Genomic DNA, 26,450 nt, shown 5'->3' with positions numbered 1-26,450 from the left:
AAGGTCTACTCTATAAGATGGAACCCATACCCAACCCTGCTTGGGTGACCAAGAACCAGAGATTGATTCCCAGAGACCTATGGTTAAAGCTGGCACTACCAGCCTAGAAACAAGTATCATAAAATGACTCTTAGTCATATTCTGCTATACTTGTAGATCAGTGCTTTGCTTAACAATCATCAGAGAAAATTCCTCCTCCTGAAGATAGGACACATGCAGAGACCCACCATCACCAGCCATTACACAGAGAAAGACCTTGGAACATATAGCCCAAATGGGATGTAGACATCAAATCCCTCCCCTCAGAGTTCAGGGAGGCAGAAAGAGGGTCAGATCCAGAGGGAATGGGGGACATCAGGAAAACAAAGCCCTCCAAATCAACTGGCAAAGCTCATATAAGCTCACAGTGACTGAAGAAGAATACACAGGGCCTAAACATACATGTACATGTTCATGTACACACACACACACACACACACACTATCTCTTAGTCTAGTATTTTTATGGGGCTCCTGGGTGTGTGAATGAGTGCATCTCTGACTCTTGTGCCTGCCCTTGGTCTCTTTTCCTTCCGTTAGGTTGCCTTGTCCAGTCCTGATGGTTTTTGATTTATCTTATTCTATTGTATTTTAGCACGCTTGGCTGTTATCTCTTAGAAATCTGTTCTTTTCTAATGAGAGGGGAGGAGAGGAGGGAGGGGGAGCTATAATCAGGACACATTGTTTGAGAGAAGAATTTGTTTTCAGTAAAAGGAAGAAATGAAGGAAAAGAAAATAAACCAGCAATCCTACCCCATTATTCTTTCATAATTACATGCATATGAATCTTATACTTCTATCTGTCTACAGTGACTGAGGACCAAAGCGTTCAGGAGCTATAAGGAGAACAGAAGAGGAATAGAGCAAAGGTGCTATTTCTGCTAGCTGTAGTTCTCTTCAAAGTTTTTCAAATATCCCGTCCTGAACTAAGATATATAGAGATTATTTTTTTTTTTGAAACAAGGTTTTATCGTGTGCTTCATGCTGGTCTGAAACTTCCCTAGGCTACCCTTGATCCTTCTTCTTCTGCCCCTCAAGTACTGGGATTAAAGGTGTATGCCGCCCATGCCTGATATAAGTTTTGAATTTTTGTTTAATTTGAGCTAAAATAAATTATATGTCATTTTCCCTTGTCCCTCCAACCTCCCATATTTCTTTGTTAATCCCTGAAATTCATCTCTTTTGTGTGATTATTGTTATAACACACCATGTGTGTGTGTGTGTGTGTGTGTGTGTGTGTGTGTGTGTGTGTGTGTGTGAATCTACACACAATATGCTGCTTCCATATCTTCTTGCTTGCGTGTACCTCATTTCAGGGTGGATTGCTTGGTATTGAATAACTAACTGGAGGTCTCATCCCTGCGGAAGACGAATTCTTCTTCTCTTTTGGTGGGGAATCCTTACCCCGTATCTCTAAGGAATCTGTTTTTCATTCAAGAGTGAGCAAGACGATTTAAATTAGATAATTTGCATAATGATTAAAAATAACTAATATTTAATAATGGATTTTAATAACATATGTAGGAGAGCATCTTACATATGTGTGTAAAAACAAATGGTTTCAATGTAAGTGCCGGAGTTGTGTTAAGTACGCAGCCATACCAAAGCACCTGGATAGAAATTGGGAAGCAGAGAGCACAAGTGTGGCACTCCCATTGGATCGGGGTTTGGTGGCTGTTGCTTTGATCACGTAGATTGAGATGAAATGCTTGAAAACATTTTCTTACTCTGCATACTGAAGTATTATAACGTTGTCTGTGCCCAAACATTGCAACATGTGTCCATTCAATTGTCATGAAGGTGACTCACGCAGTTTCTTGAGGATATTTTAATCACTGAGTAGGACTGGATGAAATAGCTGTTGTATTAAAAGAAATCAAAGGAGCTCCCTAGTAGATGGCCGTTTCAATGCACTAGAATTCCAGTATCTTTCAGCATCAGCCTACAAATTCGCTGGGGATCGATGATGTTTAAATGAAATAATTTACACAAAAGCCTTCTACAAACTGTACTGGAATATGAAATTGAAATGCAATGGAGGATGGGATTGTCATATAATAATCTAAAGTAGGTTATAAGAAAGAATTCTATTTATTAAACAAATTGTCGCTTGCACAGTTTTAGACATGAGTGCACAGCAGACTGATGTCTGGGTTTATTCATGCTCTGCCTCAGCAGTGCAGAAAGGCATTGATTGGATCCTGAGTCCCCCCTCTCTTGGATTTTATGAAGCCCATTCAGAATGAGCCAGGTTGAGAACACCACCAATTCCATGTTCTAGGTCCATCTGTTGGCAAAAATATAATGCAAACAGCTTTATAAGTGCTATTTTCAATGAAATATCACAGAACAGCTTGTCCCAATGATATTTCTAAAGCTTGCCTGCAAACCGCCTACTGGGAAATCCAACAGAAAGAGAAGGGGGATGAGAGGGAAAAACATACAGGCAAGTGACAGGAATGGGAAAAAAAAAAGAACAAAAGGTAAAGGGATATTACTGAGACCATGAACCCTGGAGGACAGTACGGAGAGTGGGTAGTGTGATACCCAACACAGCGGGATGGAGAATTGAAAGCACCTGTTCTCAACTTCACTGGGGTTGAGGGTAGAGAAATCAACACAAACAATGCACCATGTTCACCAAAGGCTTCAGAAGACAGTAGCAGCTCACCAACCGCAGCCTAGTAAAGGCTCAGAGGAAAATGGGAAGCAGCCATTTTTCTAAGCCTCATTTAATCCTCATAATATAAAAGTTCATTTTCCAAGAGCTAATAGAGATTGCAGTGTCTATTATGAACTTCATAGGAAGCAAACAGCCTATTTTGAATCTCTTCTCTTAATCTATTATATGTTACATAATAGTGGTTTACACGTATTAGGTCAGAATCAAACGTTACAGGACAGGCGATATCATCCTGGGTACTCACTTACCTGAGGTCGGATAACTTTTACGATATTTTTTAGGGCAGTGTCGGGGGATGGAGGTGAGCAGTCAGGTGTTGGGCCTGTAGAGCTGTTTCTATGGTGACCAGTTCCTGGAGCAGTAATTGCTACCTCAGAGGCATTATCTGTGAACGAAAATAGAACTGCCATGAACTTAATCAGTCAGTTTACCCCTCAAGATTTGAAATTATTTTTGTGAACATGAGTTGCTATTTCGACTTAAAGCTGACATCAATTATAATATCATAATTAAGACTAGGTTCAGTGGTGTATTTTTTTTAAAAAAAATACATACTGAATGTTCTGTTCTCCTTCAAGATGGTGAATATTAGTGCTTGCAGTATAATTCCTGCATGAATGAGCAATGTTCAGTTTATTATAATGACATATCATCCTTCACAGACCTTAAGACCACCATCATCACTACATGAAAGTCATTGCTTTGAAAATTAATATAGTTTTGAAATGTGACGGAACTGGCCAGCAATTTCCGATCTTTCTATTGAAAGCTCATTTTTATTATGTAGGAATTTCATATCCACTTGATTCCTAAAACCCAAACTCAAGCTGTTGGAATAACTTTGCCCAGATAGCCCTAGATCACGTATCTTTAATTTAAAATCAAACCTGACATTTATATAAGACATAAACAAACAATTTTATCATTAGAAGGTAATCACATAAACCAACATGTTCAAAATTAAAACGAATGAAATTTCAGGACCTAAATGAGTTTCCCTGGTGTTTTGCATTTGGTGGGGGAAGAAGGAAATAGGATCTTTTAGAAGAATAACTTGGAATTCTGCATCTTGAACATTTTCCCTTTCAATTCATACCCAAATAAAATGATAGCTGAAGAAGAGTTTAGAGATGGATAGATAATAGCATAATACTGGTTGCTATAACACAGTGTATCTGCTTAATAATAAAACTTAGTCTTTCATAGCTTTGAATGAAATTTTTTGAATTATTGAAACTACGAATCTGCAAGATGTTCATTTATGTTATGTTTTCAATTCTGTCCCAATACTTTTATGCCCCATACATATGAACTGATGCAAACTAGATCTAGACTGTATTTTCTATATATGACAATGTTTCTCTGTCCTATGGTCATTGCTTACAATCCTAATTAAACAGGAATCATTAATGAAGTCACCTTTGTTCATGAAACAAGAAAGGAAGTCAACCCCCCCTAAGACTGTGTCCATCAGATAAAGACACATTTCAGAGCCTTGGGAGGTTGTTAATCAGTAAAGTGCTTGCTGCTTATGCATGAAGATTTGACCTCAGATCCCTAAGTTAGGGTAATAGCATGCATCTGTAATCTTTGCACTGAGAGAAAAAACAAGCAGTCCCTGCAGATCACCCACCAGTGAGTGTAGCCAAATAAAAGATTCAGGTTCAGTGCGAGACTGTGTTTCAAAAAATAAAGAGGAAAGTAATTAAGGAGAAAACCTGAAGAGAACCTCTGGCCTTAATATGCATGTACACATGCATATGAGCATACGTCCCCTGCAAACATCTGCATAAGCACGCACGCGCACACACACACACACACACACACACACACACACACACACATAGTTTCATTGGGGAATAATGAACCAAAAAAATTCAAATGTGGCATATTTAGATAAAATAGTCATTCATAAATAAACAAAAAAAACCTCAAAATTTCCAGACCACATTTCTTTGTGATTATTATTCTTTTATTTATTTACATTCCAGTCATTGTCCCCCTCTTGATCTCCCCTCCCACAGTTCCTCATCCCATTCCTCCTACCCCTTGCCTCCAAGAGGGTGCTCCCTAGGCCTACCCCTTTCCTGGGGCCTCAAGATGAAGCACATCTCCCACTGAGGCCTGACCAGGCAGGCCTCTGCTCTATATGTGTCAGGGACCTCAGGCCAGCCCACATATGTTCCTGAGTACATTTCTTAAATCTAATGGATACTGTGGACTTGCCTGCATTCTAGAATAAGTGGAGTAATTTTCTGAGTGGATAAATATTGAAATCGAAAATCATTAGTTAGCAGAATGAAAGCAAGTTGTCCTTTCGGCCTTTATGCTTCTCATTCATTAACTGTACTTAAAGACACAGGATAGCTACATGTCAAGCATTACTCCGGCTCAGACGTTGGACGCACTGACTGTGCTTCCAGAGATCCTGAGTTCAATTCCCAGCAACCACATGATAGCTCACAACCATCTGTAATGGGGTCTTGGCGCCCTCTTCTGGCGTGCAGACGCATATGAAGGCAAATAGGCAAAGCGCAGAGGAGTGTTAGAGCAGAGAAAATACCCTGTAGGTATAATGTAGGTGGATACATCTCATTATACACCCACCAAACCAGAGATGTGCAGCTCTAAAGGTCAGCCCTACATTAAACTGTATCTAATGTGGTCTAAAACGTCAAATAATTTGGCCAATCTAAGCTTACAAAAAACAATTCTGTGATGTATTGAGTATGTATAGAAAAAGAAAGAAATCAGAGATGACCAAGGTCCTGGCTTGAAGTCCTGAGAGGATGCAGCTGGTACCCATAGCTATGAGCAAGGCTGTGGGTGGGGCCACACCTCCTCTCCTTTATTGCTTCCGGTACCGCCTTCTGCCCCCTTTCCTGATGCCTTTTAGACTCCAATGAAATAATATTAGACAGAACACGTACCATTATCATTATTAGTATCATTAACTCACTCTCTCTGTGTATTATTCATATCGTCTCTGTATTGCACTCAGAATAGCTTGTTACATTTACTTTCCAGTTTATTTTTTTCTTTCTTTCTTAAGCTGTACCGAGGGATCTGGCAAACCAGTAATTCCAACTATACTTTTAAATTCTAAGTCTCCTAGTTGTTTATTACTAGATATCCCATATCAGTACCCGATACTGTGCTGTTCCTCACAACTTTTAAGCTTCGATTTTATTTACTTGAGAATGGCAAGTACGCATCGTTTTAGTATACGCGTTTAGATAGGGTTTTAAATATTTTTAGCTTGGCATGTAATAACTATACGCATTTATAGGGTCCGCAGCGATATTTCAGCATCCGGAGACAATGGACAGTAACTGGATAATTAGCTGAAGAATCATCGCAAGCATTCATCACTCCTTCGCATTGAGGATAACTGGAGGTGGGTAGGAAAGAGAAGGAGGAAGAGAGGAACATGAACAGAGGCCAGGGGAGAGATGAACAGGACAAAGAACATCTTTTTAAAAGTCTGTGTCTGCCACAAGTAGACCTACAGAGTCAACTAACCTGGGCCCGTGATGGCTCACAGAGACTGAACCACCAACCAAAAGAGCATGCAGGGGCTAAACCTAGGCTTCCTACACATTTGGAGCAGACTGAGGCTTGGTCTTCATGCGGGTCCTCTAACAGTTGGCGCAGTGGCTGTCTGACTCTTTGACTCAAGGTGGACTGCCATTGGATCTCCTTCCCCTGGCTGGACTGCCTGGTTGGGCCTCAGTGGGAGAGGAGGTGCCTAGTCCTGCCGGGACTGATGTCCTAGGGTGTGGTGGTACCCAAGGGGGGGCGGGCTTCACCTTCTCTGGGAAGGGACGGAGGCAATAGGGAAATGGATTTTTAAAGAGGGACTGAGAGGATAGAGGGGTGCAATTAGGATGTAAAGTGAATTAAAAAATAAATTATTGAATAAAGTCTGCATCTAATATTTACAGTACTGGACTCTGCAGTCCTCTGTTTCTGTGGCTTTGGTTCTCAATGCCACTTAACTGTCGCTGTTCATCCTTACAGCCATTTTGTACGTTTTCACTCAGGTTGTTGAAGCAAAAAACTATAGCATTAATCATAATTTATTTTATTTCTTCCATAACACATTGGTTCAAAACAGCATCCAGTTTTACATTTGAGCTGTGATGCTTTTAGTGTTCTTTATGAGAAAGAGGGGGGGAGGGTTGTAAGAAACTGTCTTCTGCTGTCTATGTATATAGATAAAATGAAAGGCAACTGACCTACATGTAGTTAGGCCTATAAAAGTTTAATAAATGTTTCTTTTCCTGCTATCCAACTTAATATCATAGTTAGAGGGTAGAAGATGAAACAGATCCCATAGAAAAAGTAAGAAAATAAACAGAAATATTTATATATAGCATATCCACAGAAATAGTCTCTTTTATTTATTAGCGCAGACAAGATTTACTTCCAGAGATGAGAGATGGTCTCCTGTGGCCTTGTTTTGTCAGGGTTTTCCAGAGAAAATGAACTAGAAATGTCTGAGCAAAGAGAGTCCTGTCCAGAACTGGATCAGATCTTAGAGCCAGAGAGGTCTCCACGTCTGCAGTTGTTAACTAGAAACTCAAGGAGTCAACATACAGTTCTGTCTTGAGTCCCAAACACAGACAACAAAGAGAGCTATGGGCTAAGTTCTACTACCAAGGCTGACAGGCTTCACATCCACGTAGGGCCGAGACGTCAGCTCAGCTCTCGCATCCAGCAAACATAAGTTCTCAACATCAGCTCAGCTCTCGTGTCCAGCAAACACAAGTTCTCTTGCTCAGTGCACCAGTCAGTCCGGCGCCCCACATTACTCAGCCCGTTTGCTCTGTTCAGCTCTGTCATCAACTGGATGAGGTCCACACATGAGGGAAGACAGATCTCTTTGCTCAGTATACCTTTCAGATATTAAGGTAGCCCATGCACGACCTCACAGACAAACCCAGAAAACCATTGTGCCAAGTATGGGCACTCCATGGGCATTTAAGTTGGCATACATTTAACCACCGTAGAAACAACTCCATATGAGGACTGGCCTTACTCATTGTTGGAAAAGAGTGACTCCATACAGAAATAGAACTCCATACAAAGCCTAAGCCAAAAGATCCTTTACTGCTTCTTAAAGTGGTTTAATACAAAATACAAAACACTGGGTCATGAAGGATTGAACTACGTGGAAACTGCAACAAGTGAGAATCTTCATTTTCTGAATCTGTCATCTGTTTCATAACCTTAGCCATTTGCTTTTTATACTACATTGATTTTGTTTGCACTGTTTATCACATAGACACATTTCTCTTCCTCTCTGTGTGAACCCTTTAAGAAAGTCCTTCAAGGAATACCAAGTAAAGCGAGGTGGACAAAGCGAAACAAACCTACGCCAAATGTAGTCACCACGGATGTTCTCAATAACGCAGAGAAAGGGGACCTGGCTTCTTTATTTCTGTGTCCATCCTTTCCAGAAAAAAACCGTAAGTATAGGAAAGTCTAGAGCAATGGCTCTCAACCTTCTTCTTTTTTTTTTTTTTTTATTAACTTGAGTATTTCTTATATACATTTCGAGGTTTATTCCCTTTCCCGTTTTCCAGGCAAACATCCCCCCCCCCTCCCCTTCCTTATGGGTGTTCCCCTCCCCACCCTCCCCCCATTGCCCCCCCTCCCCCCAACAATCTAGTTCACTGGGGGTTCAACCTTCTTAATGCTGTGACCTCTAAGCTGTGACCTCTAATACAGTTCCTCCTGCTGTGGTGAGCCCCAACCATAAAGTTATTTTAGCTGCAACTTCAAACAGTAATTCTGCTACTGTTGTAAATTATAATATAGATAACTAACATATAGTGATATCTGATAGAGAACCACCAAGAACTATTGTTCTTGTCTATACATAAAATCTTGGGATATTAATTTTACCTTAAAAGGTCATTAATATATCATTCAGTCAGTTACCTGGTGGGCACTGCGTTATAAAACCTGTATTCAAGACAGTTTTCTATGTTCTACCTGCAGTGGGTAGCGAAAATAATAAAAGGTGGGAAAAAATTAACTAAGGAAATTGCCAAGTATATCTGAAGTTTCAGACAGAAATGAGACTCTATTCAGATTAAGTTACTACATAGTGTGTTTGTTATTTGGTATAACTGTCATTTCCCTCCACAATGAGGAGCTTAGAAATGCTGGAAATTTATGTGATGTTTTACAAGAAGAATATCTGATTAATATAAATGATCCCTGTGCAGTTTTATAGCCCTGTATCTGTCACACCATTCCCTGGTGTGTATTGAGTACGAAGGTATTCAAGTGCATTCTGGTGTTCAAGGATACAAAGGACGATGCTAGATGCTGAACACCGACCAATGAGATTGAGGTTTCTTCCAGTCACGGATTTAGGGAAGATAGCAAGAGGTAGAAGTTTATCTGAAAGACAAATATTGCAAATTGTAACTTCAATGTGGAAGATAAAATGTTGATCGTAGAGGAGTAGAGTCGGATTAGTGACTATCAGAGGGTTTGCTGGATCAAAGGGGGAGGAGGGTGGATGATTAATGAAAAGCAAGTGCAGCTGGGCATCTCTTTGGCTGACAGCAGGTTATTGTATCCTTCAGAAAGGCAGTAGAGAGAAATCTGCATGTTCCCAGCAGAGGGAAATGACAAATTTGAAAGGATAGTCAATTTCCCTCATTTGATCATTATGGACTATATATATTGAAATATTATATTGTACCCAATAAATCTGCAGAGTCATTATATTAATAATATTTCAAATTTCTCTGATGTATGTATAAACTTTGCACAGAAAGAAATGTCAGGGAGGGGCATTCTAAGAGATACAAGTGGGAAACGGGAATATTTGCAGAATTCAGGAAGTTAAATATGAATAAAACGCAATATTCTTAGAAGAAGTTCTAAGAAAAGGAGAGCTGTATTAGGAATTTGGGATTAGACAAATCTATGCCGATATCCTGGTGTATTTAATTTGTTTCCTCATATATTAAATGATGTTTTTATTGTAGTGTTGTAAAGATAAATGAGACATGAACATACACAATTCATTGCATAGTACATAGTAGGTCCGCAATAATAATTAACTATGAAGACAGTGGACTCATTTTTAGTTATAGTTTTGTAACTAAACAATGATGTATAGTTACAGTTACATAACTAAATAACCATATATAGTTACTTAGATATATAGTCACCTTCCTCCTGAACTTATGCTAAGAATGGCAGATATGTCACCTGAATCAGAAGAATGAAGAAATACACAGAGAAGAGATGGGGAGGGAGAGAGGGGGAAGAGAGTGAGGGATACACTATGTATCCTTGACTTACATACTTGAAATGGAAATCTTATGGACAGTGTTACATGGTATAGATTCCTATATGCATAATGCATATGAATATTCCTCCTACATAATTAAAAGCCAAGCTTGATCTTCTTCAGACGTGTGTGTGTGTGTGTGTGTGTGTGTGTGTGTGTGTGTGTGTGTGTATGTAAAACGTAAAGATGTCACTTCTGATATAAAATCACCAGGTTCTCTCTGGGATGTGCCTTCTTGGGTTCTTCCTCTCTCAGATCGCTTGCATTGAGGAAGTAGGAATTTAGTCATAGATGAAGAACTGTATCAAACGCCAATATAGCATGTTGAGGCTCAGAAGCTATCAGTTCAATAATCCACCAAGAGCTGAAATGTGTGTAGCACAATACAAAACGGCTTAGAAGCAAATCCACCAGCCCTCTGTCAAGGCTTGAAATGACCATAGTTCTAGCCCATAGACTGACTGTACCCTCATGAGAGACGCTCAACCAGAGGCATACAAGTAAATCTTTCCTAGATCCATGAAGATAATAGATGCTTGAGGTTTTTAGTTACAATTTCCAGATTAATTTGCTATGCAACAACAGGTGGCTAGTATGATAGATGTTTGCCTAACATCTATAGCATGGTCAACATGTTTGCTACCCAGGCTGCATGGCTGAGAGGATTTTTTAAAATTCTTTGTTCAGAAATAGGTTTTTATGTAATGGAAAGTATAGAGAAAGAAATATTAAGTTACAAAATTATGTTATTTATGTTTCCTATTGGAGTTCAAATGAGTGAGTAAGGGGTCAAGAGTGGGGAATTAGTGAAAAAGCATCCAGAGCCAGGAAAACAATATGCACTTGGTCAGAAGCATGAAAGCATACCATGATTTGGAGAATACAAATTTCTTGGTCTTGTTGGAACTCAGCATGTGTGTGTGTAAGGAAATGGAAATGATGTTGGCAAGATAAGCATTCAGATGAAGAGAGAAAGGTACACAAAACAAAATTATCTGTTGAAAAATGGTCAACCAAACTGTATGTCTAAACATTGGCTTTCCCCAGCCTGTGATCAAATGATGCTTGAATCTATATAAAGAACAGAATAAAAGGCCATAATCACTTTGAGTTTTTCAACATGGAGAGAGTCCTACTCATGTACTGTAAGATAGTATAACTGACAAGCAAGTTCAAGTTAATATTTAGTCTTTAATCAAATTCAACCTGTAAATACCTTTGACCCTAGCTGTACCAGGAAGTTATAACAAGTCAGCCACCCCAGTGCTGAAAAGACACGAGAGTCCCAGCTCTCAAGAAGCAGCTAGATGTACAGAAAAGGTGAGAGCACACACCCTTTCTCCTCATCCTCACCCGCTCTTCTCTCCTCCTATTCCCCACCTGTAGCTGGAAAAGTGTCACACAGCTTACCAAATTCTCAGTTATACTCTCATTGGTACTCACCCAATGAGATAGAAAGAGAACAGTAGTAAGAGAGGGGTTTATGTATCCTGTGGATTCAGAAGAATCTGAATGACTCGGGGGAGAATTCAGGTAGCATCACCATCCTCCTGAGCAGATGCCAAGAATGGCAGATAAATTCCCTGGACCAGAAGAATGAAATAGGATGGGGAAGTGGAAGGAGAGAAGAGGAAGGGAGATGGAGGGAAGGAGGCAGTGAGGAAGAGAGGGAGAAAGGGAGGGAGGGAGGGAAGGAGGGAGGGAGAGAGAGAGAGAGAGAGAGAGAGAAGAAGAACGAGAAGGGGGTTGGAGGAAGGAAGGGAAGGAGAAAGAGAGGAGACAGAGAGAGGGGGAAGAGGGAGAGAGGGGAGGGAGAAAGAGAGTTGGAGGAAGAAAGGATAGAGGAGGATAGTAAGAAAGAGATGGGAGGAGGGAGAGAGGAAGCAGGGGAGAGCAGAAGAGAAAGAGAAGAGAAGAGAAGAGAAGAGAAGAGAAGAGAAGAGAAGAGAAGAGAAGAGAAGGAAGGGCAGGGCAGAGGAGAGGAGAGGAGAGGAGAGGAGAGGAGAGGAGAGGAGAGAGAGAGGACATAAAGAAGGCCTCAAAAGCTGGTACTTAGGAACAAATTAGAAAGTGGATGAAGAAAGTTTGAAAAAATTAACACTTGTCATGGCAGTGGCAATTCTTGTGTTCTCATATTAAGCATTTGTACTTCAATGCTTGGCGATGTTTTTGTGTTCTAAGCTCTATTGATTTTGAGTCCTTTTTGAGTTCATGAGCTTTCCATTCGTCATTGTCAACAAATTCTTTCCTCTACCTCTTCTCAGTGGTCCCTTGTAATCATCTTCTACATCTTTTATCTCTTCCCAAATATGGTATAAGCACCCAATCTGACCAGACAACGCTCTAGCATAATCCTTCCAGACCCAAACACCAAGTCACCGGTTCACCCCAGTAAAGGAGAAAAAATAAATTTGCTAAAACTTCATATAAAACTATAACAGATGTTGGTGAGAAAGTGGTCTTTTTAGAAGTCCGAGCATTCAATATTCATGTGAGAAATGAATCTAATGTCTTCTTATTCCATTATAGTTTATACTGATGCAAATATCATTTATAGACTTTAATTACATTTATTATTTATCATGCAGTCTTGCTTTCTATCCCAAGCCTGCCATAGTTTGGAAAACTTCAGAATCTTCAAAGATCTTTAGCCCACAAAGGTTTTGATTGTCTTCATGTGACCTTATTTCTACTCAGGTAGCCATGATTAAAGCCAACTCATGTGTGTCTATATAAACGATTACTTCAAATAGGCATTTAGTGTGAAAACGTCATTGGATACAGCCAGTATTCAATCACTTCCACTCTCTCACGCCCTTCCACCACAGGATACCTACTACTCAATCCCAGAGTGACCTTCAGTCCTTTTACCCACTAATGCTGTCTTCCACAGCTCCACTGGATTCTCATGTGCTTGTTTCTTCATTTTAGACACAATGACCCATCATTTTATAACTCTCTAGTCAACAATTACATTACTCTTGCAATTTTGCAAAATTTTACACCAAAAAGTAAAAACACTACTGTGTGCAACTGATGTTTTAGTTCACAATCCAGATACAAGATTTGTTCCCCTGGCTGAGAGAGGTGTTGGCTGTCAGATGATTTGCAGCTGTTGGCTCTATTTCCAGATTGCCTTAGTGAGAACTGACTTTCCTCTTTCTGTGAAAATCCTATCTTCAGTGCCTGGCCAGCACAAGCAGGTAAAGGTCCTGACCTACCACCAGCTTGAAATGACTTTCAAGGGTCATAGAAGTTCGAGTACCCTGGGGATACTTAGGATGATGCATTGAGGTTGTATCAGGTTTTAACACCTTTTTCCCTTCAGTAAACATTGCTTCCAAGAGGACTCACTAAATCTATATGCTAATAGCCATCTCAAAGTCAGCTCCTAGGTAAATCCATCCTGGATTTAATCTAATCCAATTGCCCCCCAATAGTACTTTTTGCATTTAGAAAAACAACAACAACAACAACAACAACAAAACAAAAAACAAAAACAGGTACTTAGTACAGAGAGAAGCATACTATTGTGAAAATTAGGTTAACAATGTAATGTGCTCTCACAGACTGTCCATGTCTTGGAAATTAACTGGACACCAAATTACCAACTGGTACTTCACCAAAAGAAGAAATCAATAAATGTATGAACCTCTTAATTCAATGTCTGGTCAATCTTTCTATAGGAGTAGATTTAATTAATGTAAAACAGAATATTGAACAATATAACCAATATAACATAATGTAATAAAATGTGTGCTACCTGATTCCTTCTAAGATCCCATACCCTGCTCCCCTTTTATCGTGCATTCTTGCAGGAATTCTCATGAAAACATGAGAAAACCATCTGGATGACCCATGGTATGATTAGTCTGCATTAGTCACATTCAAGGTTCACATTATGCCTCTTCCCCATTCTCCCCTCCATTTTGCCTTTCACTTTCTAAGGAGGTTAAATTTTAGTTTCTTCGTTGACTTGTCTACAATTAACATAAGATGCTCTTTTAAGCAATTAAACAATGAACAATTATACCATGTATAACCCCAGAAACCAGAGTGGTTCCTGGTACCAAATCTTTTCTGCGTGTTTTTTTTTTCTGCACTGTCTTCCTCTGTGTGATGCTTTATTGCCTGACTGAATAAAGATGGCTACAAGTCTGATATGACCATGTTAAAGCACAGTAGAGGGACACAGCTTCCTGGCATAGTTTAAGAGTTTAATGAGTCAAACCTGTAAAATGTCAGTATATGACCCAACCATTGACATGAGTTGGCCTAGGCAAGTAAGGACCTACTCCCTGGGAAGTGGAACTCTATAGTCTGAATGTTTGTGTTCCCTCAAAGTTTTGTTAAAATTCTAATTCCTAAAAAGTAGGAATTAGGCTGTGTTTTAGGTGACTAAGACATGGGGATAAAGCTTATCCTATGAATGGTGTTAGAGTCCTTCCATAGAGTGACCCATAAAGATCCCTAGTCCCTTCCATCAGGTGAACTTCCAGTGTTGGGGAAAAAACATCCATGAGAAAGTGAACCCCTAACCAAATCCAAATTGCCAGTGCCTTGATATTGGCATTCCCAGCCTCTAAATATAAGACGTGGATTTCTGTTGTTTCTAAAAAAAGTCATTTTGTGCTGGAGAGATGGCTCAGAGGTTAAGAGCATGGACTGCTCTTCCAGAGGTCCTGAGTTCAATTCCCAGCAACCACATGGTGGCTCACAACCATCTGTAATGAGATCAGAAGCCCTCTTCTGGTGTATGTGAAGACAGATACAGTGTACTTGTATATGATAAATAAATAAATCTTAAAAAAAAGAAAAAAGAAAAAAAAGTCATTTTAGGGAATGGTAACATTTTGTTATAGGTCTGAATAGCCTGAATTTCCATCACTTCCATAAAGAACAAGTATGAACAAAGAAATAGGCATTTAAACGTATTCCTCATTACCCACTTCAGTTCTAGCCCTTCCCCTCTCACTTTCCTATCTCCTTTTCCATAAGGCTCATCATGGTTTGTTCCTCTTTACCTCTCCATCCTTTCTCCACATACTTTTCTATTCTTGGATGATGGGCAATTTGAGGTTATCCTCTACCAGCATCAAATCAAGAATTATGTAGTTAAGGAGGACACTCCTAGCTTAACCTGTGAGAGACTAAAAGGAAAGGAGGGTTATGACAAGGACTAAAGGCGAGATTAGGCATAAATTAGGTGCAGTCTGATCTGCCTCAAGTGCAATACCTGTTACAGGCTGCAATCTGTTCAGTGAGCCCAGTTGGCTAGATCACAGGTTCTGTCAGGTCTACAGACAGTGTGGCTACTTTGTTTCAAAGCCACCATCGTGACCTATGGTAGGGGGCATTTCAGTAGGAGTCAATCTCAATTACTAGATTGTCAAAGTTTTACAAACGTAAATTTTCATGTATGTTAAGAAATGTAGTTTATATCACTCAATTAATATCTATATTTATACAGGACTTATAAAAATAAAACTTAATGTATTGAAAAATTAGCAAAGTTAAATATCCAACTAAAATGTTCAATTTGAAGTGATCTTGTTAATGTCTGTTTTATTTTATATTGTCAAATAAATAATTTATTATATAAATAAAATTTTAAAATTAAAATGAAGGTAGGAAAGTGAGAGACAAAGGGGCTAGAAGGAGGGTGGGTAAAGAGGAATACATTTAAATGTATATTTCTACATTCATATTCTTTCTTTATTGAAGTGGTAGAAAACTTAGGAGGTCTAGTGAAACTCATGGTTTTATCTTCATTACCCTTTATTATCCTTTTTATTATTTAAAACAATTTTACCTTAACAATTTTACCATTAACAATTATATTCTTTCCCTTCCCCAGGTCTTTCCAGATTCCCCCCTCTATCCACCCAACTTTAAGTTCTTTCTCAACAAACAAACAAACACCAATACAACAGCCTCTCTCAAAGGCGTAAAAGAGTATTTTACATGCATATTGCAACATATGAATGGCATATTACTAAATGTGTATATATAAACATACATACAATATTTTTGAGATATTTGCCAATTAAATATTAAATTGCTAAATATTTTATGGAACTAATGGTTTCGTTTCTAAAATTCTAAGAAATTCTGTGAAAATCAACAACTAAATAAAGATATTTAAATATAGGTGACTTACTTTTGCATGAAATACATATTTATTAATCTTGTATTTTGGCATAAAATACCCTTTAATTTGTTTCTTTCATTATATCATATGAATATATTTTTCTCGAAATACTGCTACATTCTGTAAGCTTTGCAGATAGTCATGAATGTAAATCCCATCTACTATAAGAGGAGTAAATGCCTATGGAATTACACTTATTTAGATGGACTTTAGGAAATATTATATTGCATTTCTTACACTTTCATGAATCACATGGAATGGTCCCAGGATTTCAGAAGGCAAACTGGGAGACAAATGTGCAATTTCATTTTCAACCAGCCTTCCTTTATGTACTTACGCCAGGAATAAGAGAATTTACAGCAGTGAGGTCTGTCTTTCCTATCCCAGACAATCACTCTATGCCAATCATTCTATGTTCAAACTGTTATACTTACTCTTCCTTATTGAAGATTCTCTTTCTGGGTAAATCATTAAACAGGGAAGCTATTCTTCAGTCCCTGTCTTACAGATCCTTCAAATACCATTAATTCCAATACCACTGAGGTCTTTTAAACGTTATTTCCCATTTATATTATTTCAGCTTTCCAGATTTAGAAAATCAGTCATATAATTTCCATAAAAATTGGCGGTATTGTTTAAAAAACCTTGAGGGAATTTTTGCTATTAATAAATTATTGTTTAAACACTGGCCACGAAGACATATAAATGTGAAAAGGCATCTAATTATTGTAAAGTCTGAGTTTCAATTAAAAAGCTGTGTACAAAAATGAACCATTTTCTTAGTTTTAGACATTTAAAGTACATATTGAATAAGCAGGCTTGAAAGCCAGTATTTATTCATGGCTGATGAGTATACATTATTTTTAATTTTTAATATTTTCCTATTTCTCAGATATCCTTCAATCAGCATACATGAACTCATTCTATTCATAGTTGCTTCATATATCAGGCACATTTACAAAATAGTGCTGTAAGAACATTTAGTATTTGACTTTTATCCTGCCTAAAACTATTGTCTTGCTTTTATTTCAAGAGTCCAAAGGCACTCAAATAAGAGGAGCTGTTTGCAAATGTACTAAGAATGGATTTCCTAACATTTTATAGTCAAAAATATCAAAGTAATTGGCATCTGTGTACCAAAAGATCTCACTATTCTAGTGATGAATGAGGGAGACAATCAAGTGGGAAAAATAATCGTTAACAGATATTCATGTGACAAGGGGTTAATATTCATACCAAGAGTACCAAGGGGAGGTGGACAATTTTAAAAAGAGGCATGGAACTAATCAGAGTTCTCAAAAGATAAAATACAAATGGCTAAGAGATATTCTCAACAATAAAAGAACTTCTGGAGGAAATCACCATCCCTGACCTCAAGCAGTATTATAGAGCAATAGTGATAAAAACTGCATGGTATTGGTGCAAAGACAGGCAGGTAGATCATAGAAATGAAGACCCAGAAATGAACCCACACACCTATGGTCACGTGATTTTTGACAAAGGAGTCAAAACCATCCATTTTATGCAAATGGTGCTGGTTCAACTAGAGGGCAGCATGTAGAAGAATGCAAATTGACCCATGCTTATTACCCTGTACAAAACTTAAGTTCAAGTGGATCAAGGATCACCACGTAAAACCAGATACAGTCAAACTAATAGAAGAAAAAGTGGGGAAGAGCCTTGAACACATGGGCACTGGGAAAAATTTCCTGAACAAAACACTTATGCTCTAAGATCAAGAACTGACAAATGGGACCTCATAAAACTACATAGGCAAAGGACACTGTCATTACAATAAAATGGCAACCACCAGATTGGGAAAAGATCTTTGCCAGTCCTACATCCAATAGAGAGCTAATGTGCAAAATATACAAAGAATTCAAGAAGTTAGACTCCAGAGATCCAAATACCATATTAAAATGGGGTACAGAGCTAAACAAAGAATTCTCAGCTGAGGAATATCGAATGGCTGAGAAGTACTTAAAGAAATGTTCAACATCGTTAATCATCAGGGAAATGCAAATCAAAACAACCCTGAGATTTCACCTCACACCAGTCAGAGTGGCTAAGATCAAAAACTCAGGTGACAACAGATGCTCTCGAGGATGCGGGGAAAGAGGAATACTCCTCCATTGTTGGTGGGATTGCAAACTGGTACAACCACTCTGGAAATCAGTCTGGAGGTTCCTCAGAAAATTGAACATTATACTACCTGAGGACCCAGCTATACCTCTCCTGGGCATATACCCAAAAGATGCTCCAACATACAAGGACACATGCTCCACTATGTTCATAGCAGCCTTATTTATAATAGCCAGAAGCTGGAAAGAACCCAGATGTCCTTCAACAGAGGAATGGATATAGAAAATATGGTACATCTACGCAATGGAGTACTACTCAGCGATCAAAAAAAACAATCACTTCAAGAAATTCATAGGCAAATGGATGGAACTAGAAAATATCATCCTGAGTGAGGTAACCCAATCACAAAACACACACATGGTATGCACTCACTGATAAGTGCATATTAGCCCCAAAGCTCGAATTACCCAAGATACAATCCACAGACCACATGAAGCTCAAGATGAAGGACGGCCAAAGTGTGGATGCTTCAATCCTTCTAAAAAGGGGAAACAAAAGTATTCATAGGAGGGGATATAGAGACAAAGTTTGGAGCAGAGACTGAAGGAACATCCATTCAGCATACAGCCTACATCTATAAAGCCACCAAAGCTAGTTAATATTGATGAAGCTAAGAAATGCACACTGACAGGAGCCTGATATAGCTGTCTCCTGAGAGGTACAGCCAGATCATGTCAAATACAGAGGCGAATGTTAGCAGCAAACCACTAAACTGAGAACGGGGTCCCCATTGGAGAAATTAAAGGATTTAAGGAGCTGAGGGGCTTACAACCCTGTAAGAACAACAATACCAACCAACCAGAGCTCCCGGGGACTAAACTACTACCCAAAGACTACACATGAACAGTCCCATGACTCCAGCTGCATATGTAGCAGAGGATGCCCTTGTTGGGCACCAATGGGAGTACAAGCCCTTGGTCCTGCCAAGGCTGGACCTCCTAGTGCAAGGGAATGTTGGGAGGGTGGTGCAGGAAGGGAGAGTGGTTAAGGATGGGGAACACCCTTATAGCAGAAGGGGGATGAGAAATGAAATAGGGGGCTGATGGTTGGGAAATCTGGAAAAGGAATAACATTAAATAAAAAATATTCAATTAAGATAAAGGAAGCTTTTTAAGATGTTCATCATCTATAGATATCTGGGAAATGCACTTTGGTGTTTCATCCTACCCCAGTTAAATGGCTAAGATCCAAAAAAAACAAATAATGTCAAATTCTAGCATAGATGTGGTTTGAAATGGGAAATACTGTTTTCTGATAACAGGAGTGCATATTGTCACAGCCACTCTGGAAATCAGTGTGCAGTTTCTTTAAAAGCTAGAAAAAGATCTTACCCCATGATCCACGTATACCATTGTTGTGCATATACCCCAAAGACCGAATATCCTGTCAGAGTTGCCTGCTCATTTATTTTTCATTGCTTTTTGTTTATAATATCCAGGAAATGGAAAAGAAGTCTGTCACTAATCGATGAATAATAAAACAGTGGTTCATTTATACAATGGAATATTATTCAGCTATTAAGAAAAAGTATTTCAGGTAAATGGATGGAACTATACATTATCATTCTGAGTGAGGTGACCCAAACCCAGAAAGACAAACATCCCATGTTCCTCTCATTTGTAGATGTAGTTTCCAATCTTTAGGTCTGTGTTGGCTTCATTAAATTGTGAAAGTAGCAAGGGGGACATAGAAGTGTTCTTTCAAGAAAAGGAAGAAAGAAATTAGAGATATAAAGGGAGGAAAGGGAATATAGTACAAGAAGAGTTAAATGAGGGTAGATAATGGAAGGACAAGGTAGAGAAGGGAATATTGGGGAAAGGGTGTAACTAACACCAAAGGCCTAAAGAAGTCATTTGAGAAGCAACTATTGTAGAAGCTTCTTAAAATATAAACATGTATGTACAAGGGGGAATTCAAGTGGAGTTATACTATAATAACACAATAATGCCCCTAACTAGATACCACAGGCTAACAAAGAACCCAGTGCCAAGAATGCATTACCTCTTCCAAGATTATTGGAAGTGAAGTCCAACCTACAATTACTATAGGTGTCTGTCAATACACTTAGGAAGCTCACAGAACTCAGTGGTAAGGTCCTATTACTGAAGATACCACACATGTCAATCACGGAACATGAAGAATTCAAGCTAGTCTCATCCCTACTGCCAGGCATTCATAATGTTGAATATGCATGATACCAGAGGAGAAAAGTAATCTTCAGTCTTACCTGGATATGAACACTGTGAGCTACAAAAATGACTGGCCTGGAAGATATACCTACTAGTGCATTAGTGGCATAACTGTTATAAGGATAACAACCACTTTCTGATGCAATTTAAGCTCCATTCCATAAGAAAGAACTCTTATATGTAACATCATTACTATGGCCAAGAACCTGTGTCTAGGCAGCTCATAGGCCTTAGAGGACAGTCTATTACTGCTCTGATGAAGGGACAGAGTATTAAACTGACTCCTAAAGATTTACTCACTCACAGATCAGTACGTTCCTCAACTTTATCCACGAAGCTTCTATTTTTAGTAGATGCCTATTAACACAGAGACCCTCAACTGGTCTGTCAGAAAGACTGTCAGAATCAGAGGCAGCAAATGACTTCAATGAAGGGGTATTTTCCAGACACAACAGAGAAGTTGTACCCATGAACTCCTAGCAACTTTAATACCATGAACATAACCCAAGCAAGCTCAAGTTGGACAAAACCCAAGCATAGAGAGTGATGTGGTAAAGAAGTCCCACTCCCAGCTGATGAGTTAGTTATCGGTAATTGGTAGCTGCAAGAATTTGTTCTTTCAAGGGTGTGGCCCCTGGTATGTGGCACAAGCACCAGTGCATGTCCACAAACCGAAGAGTGTATATCCAGCACTAATCAGACCTGATGGTTTTAGAAACTGAGAACACAAAGTTTGATGGATGTGGAATGAGGGATGGATCTAGGAGGAGTTGAGGGAGTGGTAGTTGAATATGACGCAATGTATGAAATTCTCAAAGGACTAATAAAATATTTTTAAACAAAGTACAACTTTATCTAAAACTCACACAGTTTAGATGTCGCTGATGCAGTTGGACTTCTCTATTCCTTGCCCGGACTCACAGGATCAATGCCTTAACAGCTGAGACGGAGTCACAGGCTTGGAAACACACAGAGACTAGTGCATCCATGCACACCAGGAAGAAGTCTGGATTACACATAAGAGCCAGGCTAGTTTGTAAGAGGCAAGAAAATGTGTCAAAGCAGAGAAAAATCCCTCTTTATTGAGAGGACCAATTGTGTATCTCCTTAATTGGCTTAAACTGAAATTACTTTTGATGAATTTTTAGATGGCTGGAATATCTTTGGAATGGACCAAATATTATTTGGTCCTAAAGCAATTTCTAATAAATTACTTGGATCAGTGTGGTAACAATCATGTTTAGGAAGTATATGTGTGTTTTCACTGAAGAGTAAGCAAGTCCACAAAGCATCAGGTCATACAATTAAAAAGTTACATAGTTTTCTTCTTGGAATAATCTCCTTAGTTTTTGACCTCAGTTTTATCTGTTTATTAAGGTTTGGCAAAACTATCCTATAAATTACTGTCACCATCTGATTTCACTTTCAATTGTGCTAAAAATCTATTGAATTATGTGTGACAATTACTATTTCACAGAAAAATTATAATTTTCCTTATGTCTATCCAATTTAATAAAACAATCATTTATATAATTTTTAATGTTACAATCTGTTCTGAAGCTATAATTTGACTCCATACCATTTATTTGTATTTTCTTTTCCTTTTTTTTTTTTTTTTTTTTTTTGGTCAGACCCTCTAGAGCCCTTTCAAATCAGGTTAGTATTTTAATTGAACTTATTTTAGCCCCTCATTTTGAAAGGCATTACTTCTTTATCTCCACAGTTATGAGTAAGCTTTCTAGAAGGATGGTGGCTTTGCTGCATTTTCTATTTACCACAACCCATCTACTTAGTGAAAAACATACAGTCCTTGGGTCAATGTGTTCAAAAAGAAGAAAAAAAATTAATTAATTAAGGTATCTGTTACATCACAAAATTCATATCCTAATTAATACATGGGGCAAAGGGTGGTGTTTAATATCTTAGCTGGGTAAATATTTGATATCTAGTTTTCATATCCTAGAGAAATAGATACTTAAAATGGACATGTGGAAAAGAAGATAGCCATTTTAGTATAATAGAATATTTTTTAAAAAAATCCCAATGAGTACAAAGGAAATATTATTAGCAATTAAATGAGGCCAGAAAAATAAATTGGTAAGAAAATAGATAGGTAGGTAGGTAGGTAGGTAGGTAGGTAGGTAGGTAGGTAGATAGATAGATAGATAGATAGATAGATGATACATAGATAACCTAAAAATGAAACTAAAGATGAGAAAAATTAAGAGAAGCACATTAGTTGTTTTGCTAAATATAAAAGGAATTTTCCCAAGTAAAAATAAAGATGCTTTGGAAATCATTTTGTTGGTTTCTCAGAAAACTGGGAATAGTATACCTCAAAACCCAGCTATTCCACTCCTGGGCAGATACCCCAAAGATGCTCCACTATACCAGAGGAACAGTTGCTCAAGTATGTTTGTAGCAGCATTATTCATAACACCCAGAAACTAGAAACAACATAAATGCCCCTCAACTAAAGAATAAACAAAGAAAATGTGGTACATCTACACAAGGGCACACTATTGTGTTGGGTTAGGTGATTAAAACTACTAAACACCCAGCCACCAAGTCGAGTGATTGTCTCTCTACCTGCTTCAATGTTTTGGGTTCTCAGATGAAAGAGGCATAGCTTTATATTTAAATATGTCTTAAATAGCTTAATGGCTGGGCCACTCCCAAACTTCCGCATTGTTAATGCCTCCCCTCCAATACTCCCCGAGTTATTACTTACGAAAATCTGCATTTTATCTTTGTTACCATGGACCCAATGGGAAGCTCCCTGGGGCCACTCTTCCCAGCTCTTACATGATGGGTAGGCCTCTCTTCTGCATCTCTCAAACTTGGATATTATTCTTTCCCCAGCATTGCAATTCTTTTCTTTCCTCAGTCCCCCTGCCTGTGAATCCTAAAGCCCTGTCTCTCTCTCCCGGCCCATGTGCAAGTCTATTTCCTAATCAGAACCAACTGGGGGAAGGGTCCCTCAGGGTCTTACATGTAGGATTCTCATGTAAATTTGGGAACCCAATTAACCTAATACAAGCATTAGATTAAATCCACATTATTTCCCCCTTTTCATCCATTAAAAAGTCCTTTTCCCTCAGATGTACATTGAACATAGTGATGAGAGTTATGTAAAGTATAAGGTATGTTATATACTAATAGTGTCCATTCCATCAATTTTGACAATTTGGGTACATTACTCTAACATCTAACCTAATTTAGAGTTTACAGTTCTATACCTGAATTAATTCTATACCTTTCATTACCATTTGAAAGCCATCTTTTTAAATCTACCTCATTTTCTTCAATGCTCAACAACTTAAGTTTGTGAGACTAACTGGTCTTTAACCCTGTCAGAGATCTGAGAACAGTGAGGAGGTGGGGAAAATTGGTTTTTCAGCTGAGCCAAGCCCAGTCATGTAGTTTCTCCCCAAGCTGCACAGACTCTAAACTAAAACAAAAGATGTGCTAAATTGGCACACATAATTCTGGGGTTTATGACTTAAGGCTAGGACATATCCAGGCCAACCCAGGGACATAGGTGACAGACTAAAGATTCAGCCAGATGCTCTCTCTGGGGTACTACAGAGAGCTTGAGTCACAAATACTAAGAGCTCCTACTGAGATAAGACAGGCTAAAGAAAACAGCCCTAAATAAGATAAAAATAAACTAAATTATATTGTTTTAAGGACAGAAGGAAGAATGAATAAAAATTGATTTAATTATTTTTAAAAGGGAAAAGAAAAAATGCTCTAAAAAGGTCTATGCCAGGGCAGGCAACTAGGTTCTTTAAACGTGGGCTATGTAGAAATTCTGAGATTATTTAGCCTAGTATGACAAATTAATTGCCTAAAAATAGACTTATACAGTAAGTAGAAGGGAATTTAATTAAAGTTAAATACATAGGAAAGGATGTTAATTCAAGTTATAAAAAGAGAAAAGTGATATATCTACCCACAGAGATATTAATCTCTACAGAAGGGAGAATTTAAGTATACATAGATGAATAAATAGATTTAGGCCTTGATATCACTATTAAAAATTAATCTTATAAGAACAAGACAGGGACCCTCAGAGTCTTACATACTACATTCTCGAATAATTTAGGGAACTCAATTAACATATATACAAATGTTAAAACAAATCTGTAACATTATTCAGCTATTAAAAACAAAGACATCATGAATTTTGCAGGCAAATGGATGGAACTTGAGAATATCATCTTGAGTGAGGTAATCCAGAGCCAGAAAGGCATGTATGCCATGTATTGACTTATAATTGGACATTAGTTATGAAGTACAGGACAACCATGCTACAGTCCACAGACCCAAAGAAACTGGGTAATAAGGAGGTCCGAAGGGAAGATGTGTAAATCTCACTCAGAAAGGGAAACTAAATAGTAAATGGAGGTGGCTGGAAAGAAGGAACTGGATAGAAGAGGGAATGAGTAGAGGAATGGGGAGATAGTGGTCAGGTGTGGGGATGGGGTCAGGAGAGGGCTGGGAGTGAGAATGGAAGTTGGTGGGGGCATATCTGGTAATTAGCTGGAGGCCTGGGATGGGGGAGCATATGGGGAGCTTATGAAGATGTCCCTAACTGAGATTTCTACCCTCAGGGGGAAGAGAGACTGAGGTAGCCACCTCCTATAGCTTCCAGAGGAGAGAGGGGACGTCAATCCATCCACAAAACCTTCAACCCAAAATTTGTCTTGCCTATAAGATGTGTAGGGTCAAAGATGGGACAGGGACTGAGAAAAGAGCTAACCAATGACTGCCCCAACTTGAGACCCATCCCATGTGAGAGAGCCACCCGTTGACACTATTAATGATGCTCTGCTCTGCTTGCAGATAGGAACCTAGTATAACTGTCTCCTAAGAGGCTTCATCCAGCAGCCGATGGAGACAAATGCAGAGACTCACAGTCAAACATCAGGCAGAGTTCAGGGAGTCTTATAAAAGAGCATTGGACAGATGAACTAGAAATTTCTGGTTTCTTTAACAACTCAGTTTTGTCACATGATATTTTTCTGGAAGCTGTCTTGTGAGAGAGCATGTGATGTTTTGCTAAAAACAGACACTTGAGAGGCAGCGTGATGACTAGAACGTGTATAAATAGAACCCGAGAGTGAGGGGATGCTCTTGCATGGCAATGCCATGTAACACTTTGCTTCTTCACTGGTCTTTGCTGGTCTTCACTCTGTAGAGAGAAACTTGTCAAAGAACTTCTCATGGTACTCCAGCTGACTCTGGCCACTTCTACTTACTTATGCCAATGTGGTGGAGCTTTGCTGTTTCTGCTGGATTGTGACACCCCTACTGATTCATGTTTGGTGTTTGCTATTGAACTGGACTTCTGGTATCCTGACAATAAAGAGTGGAATTGCCCCCAAGGAACTATTTCTAAACAGGAACACAATACCCTTTTCCTATTAACCTTCTTTTTCTCCTACCTCTGGTCAATGGACTAGAAAGGAGGTTGAAGCATTTAAGAACCTTAAATAAAGTAGATTTTGAAAACTCTAAGCCTACAGATAGAAGTGGGCAAGCTGGAAGGGTTATGAGCACTACAGGAAGACTCACAAAGTCAACTCACCTAGGACTGTGGGGGCTCACAGAGACTGGACCACCAACCAGGGAGCATGCAGGAGCTGGACCTAGGCCCTTACATATTTGTAGCAAATGTGCAGCTTGGTCTTCATGTGGGTCCCCAAATAAGCAGAGCAGGACTATCTCTGTTCCCTGACATTGGATCCCTTTCTCCCTACCTGGACTTCCTGGTTGGGATTCAACGATAGAAGATATGCCTAGTTCTTCTGTGACTAGATTTCCCAGGGTGGGTTGGTACCCAAGGTGGGTCCCCCTTCTCTGAGAAGGGGAGGGGACAAGGGTGAGGAGGGATTTGTAAGGGTAGGACTGGGAGAAGAGGAGA

General features: G+C 38.9%; 1 protein-coding gene across 16 annotated transcripts in view; it reads right to left on the bottom strand.

Moving 5' to 3' along the window:
- The window catches only part of Anks1b (ankyrin repeat and sterile alpha motif domain containing 1B), a 1,103,087-nt gene that overhangs the window by 660,070 nt on the left and 416,567 nt on the right, over positions 1 to 26,450 (bottom strand). For all 16 annotated transcript variants that reach the window (XM_032911305.1, XM_032911312.1, XM_032911325.1 and 13 more), the window contains one exon: positions 2,970 to 3,106. In XM_032911305.1, the coding sequence (XP_032767196.1) occupies positions 2,970 to 3,106 (137 nt within the window). The remainder of the gene's footprint in view (positions 1 to 2,969; positions 3,107 to 26,450) is intronic.

The sequence above is a fragment of the Rattus rattus genome, chromosome 1, assembly GCF_011064425.1.
Source record: "Rattus rattus isolate New Zealand chromosome 1, Rrattus_CSIRO_v1, whole genome shotgun sequence".
Taxonomy (NCBI): Eukaryota; Metazoa; Chordata; class Mammalia; order Rodentia; family Muridae; genus Rattus; species Rattus rattus.
The sequence above is the reverse complement of the archived record's forward strand: the minus strand, read 5'-3'. Positions and strand labels throughout refer to the sequence as shown.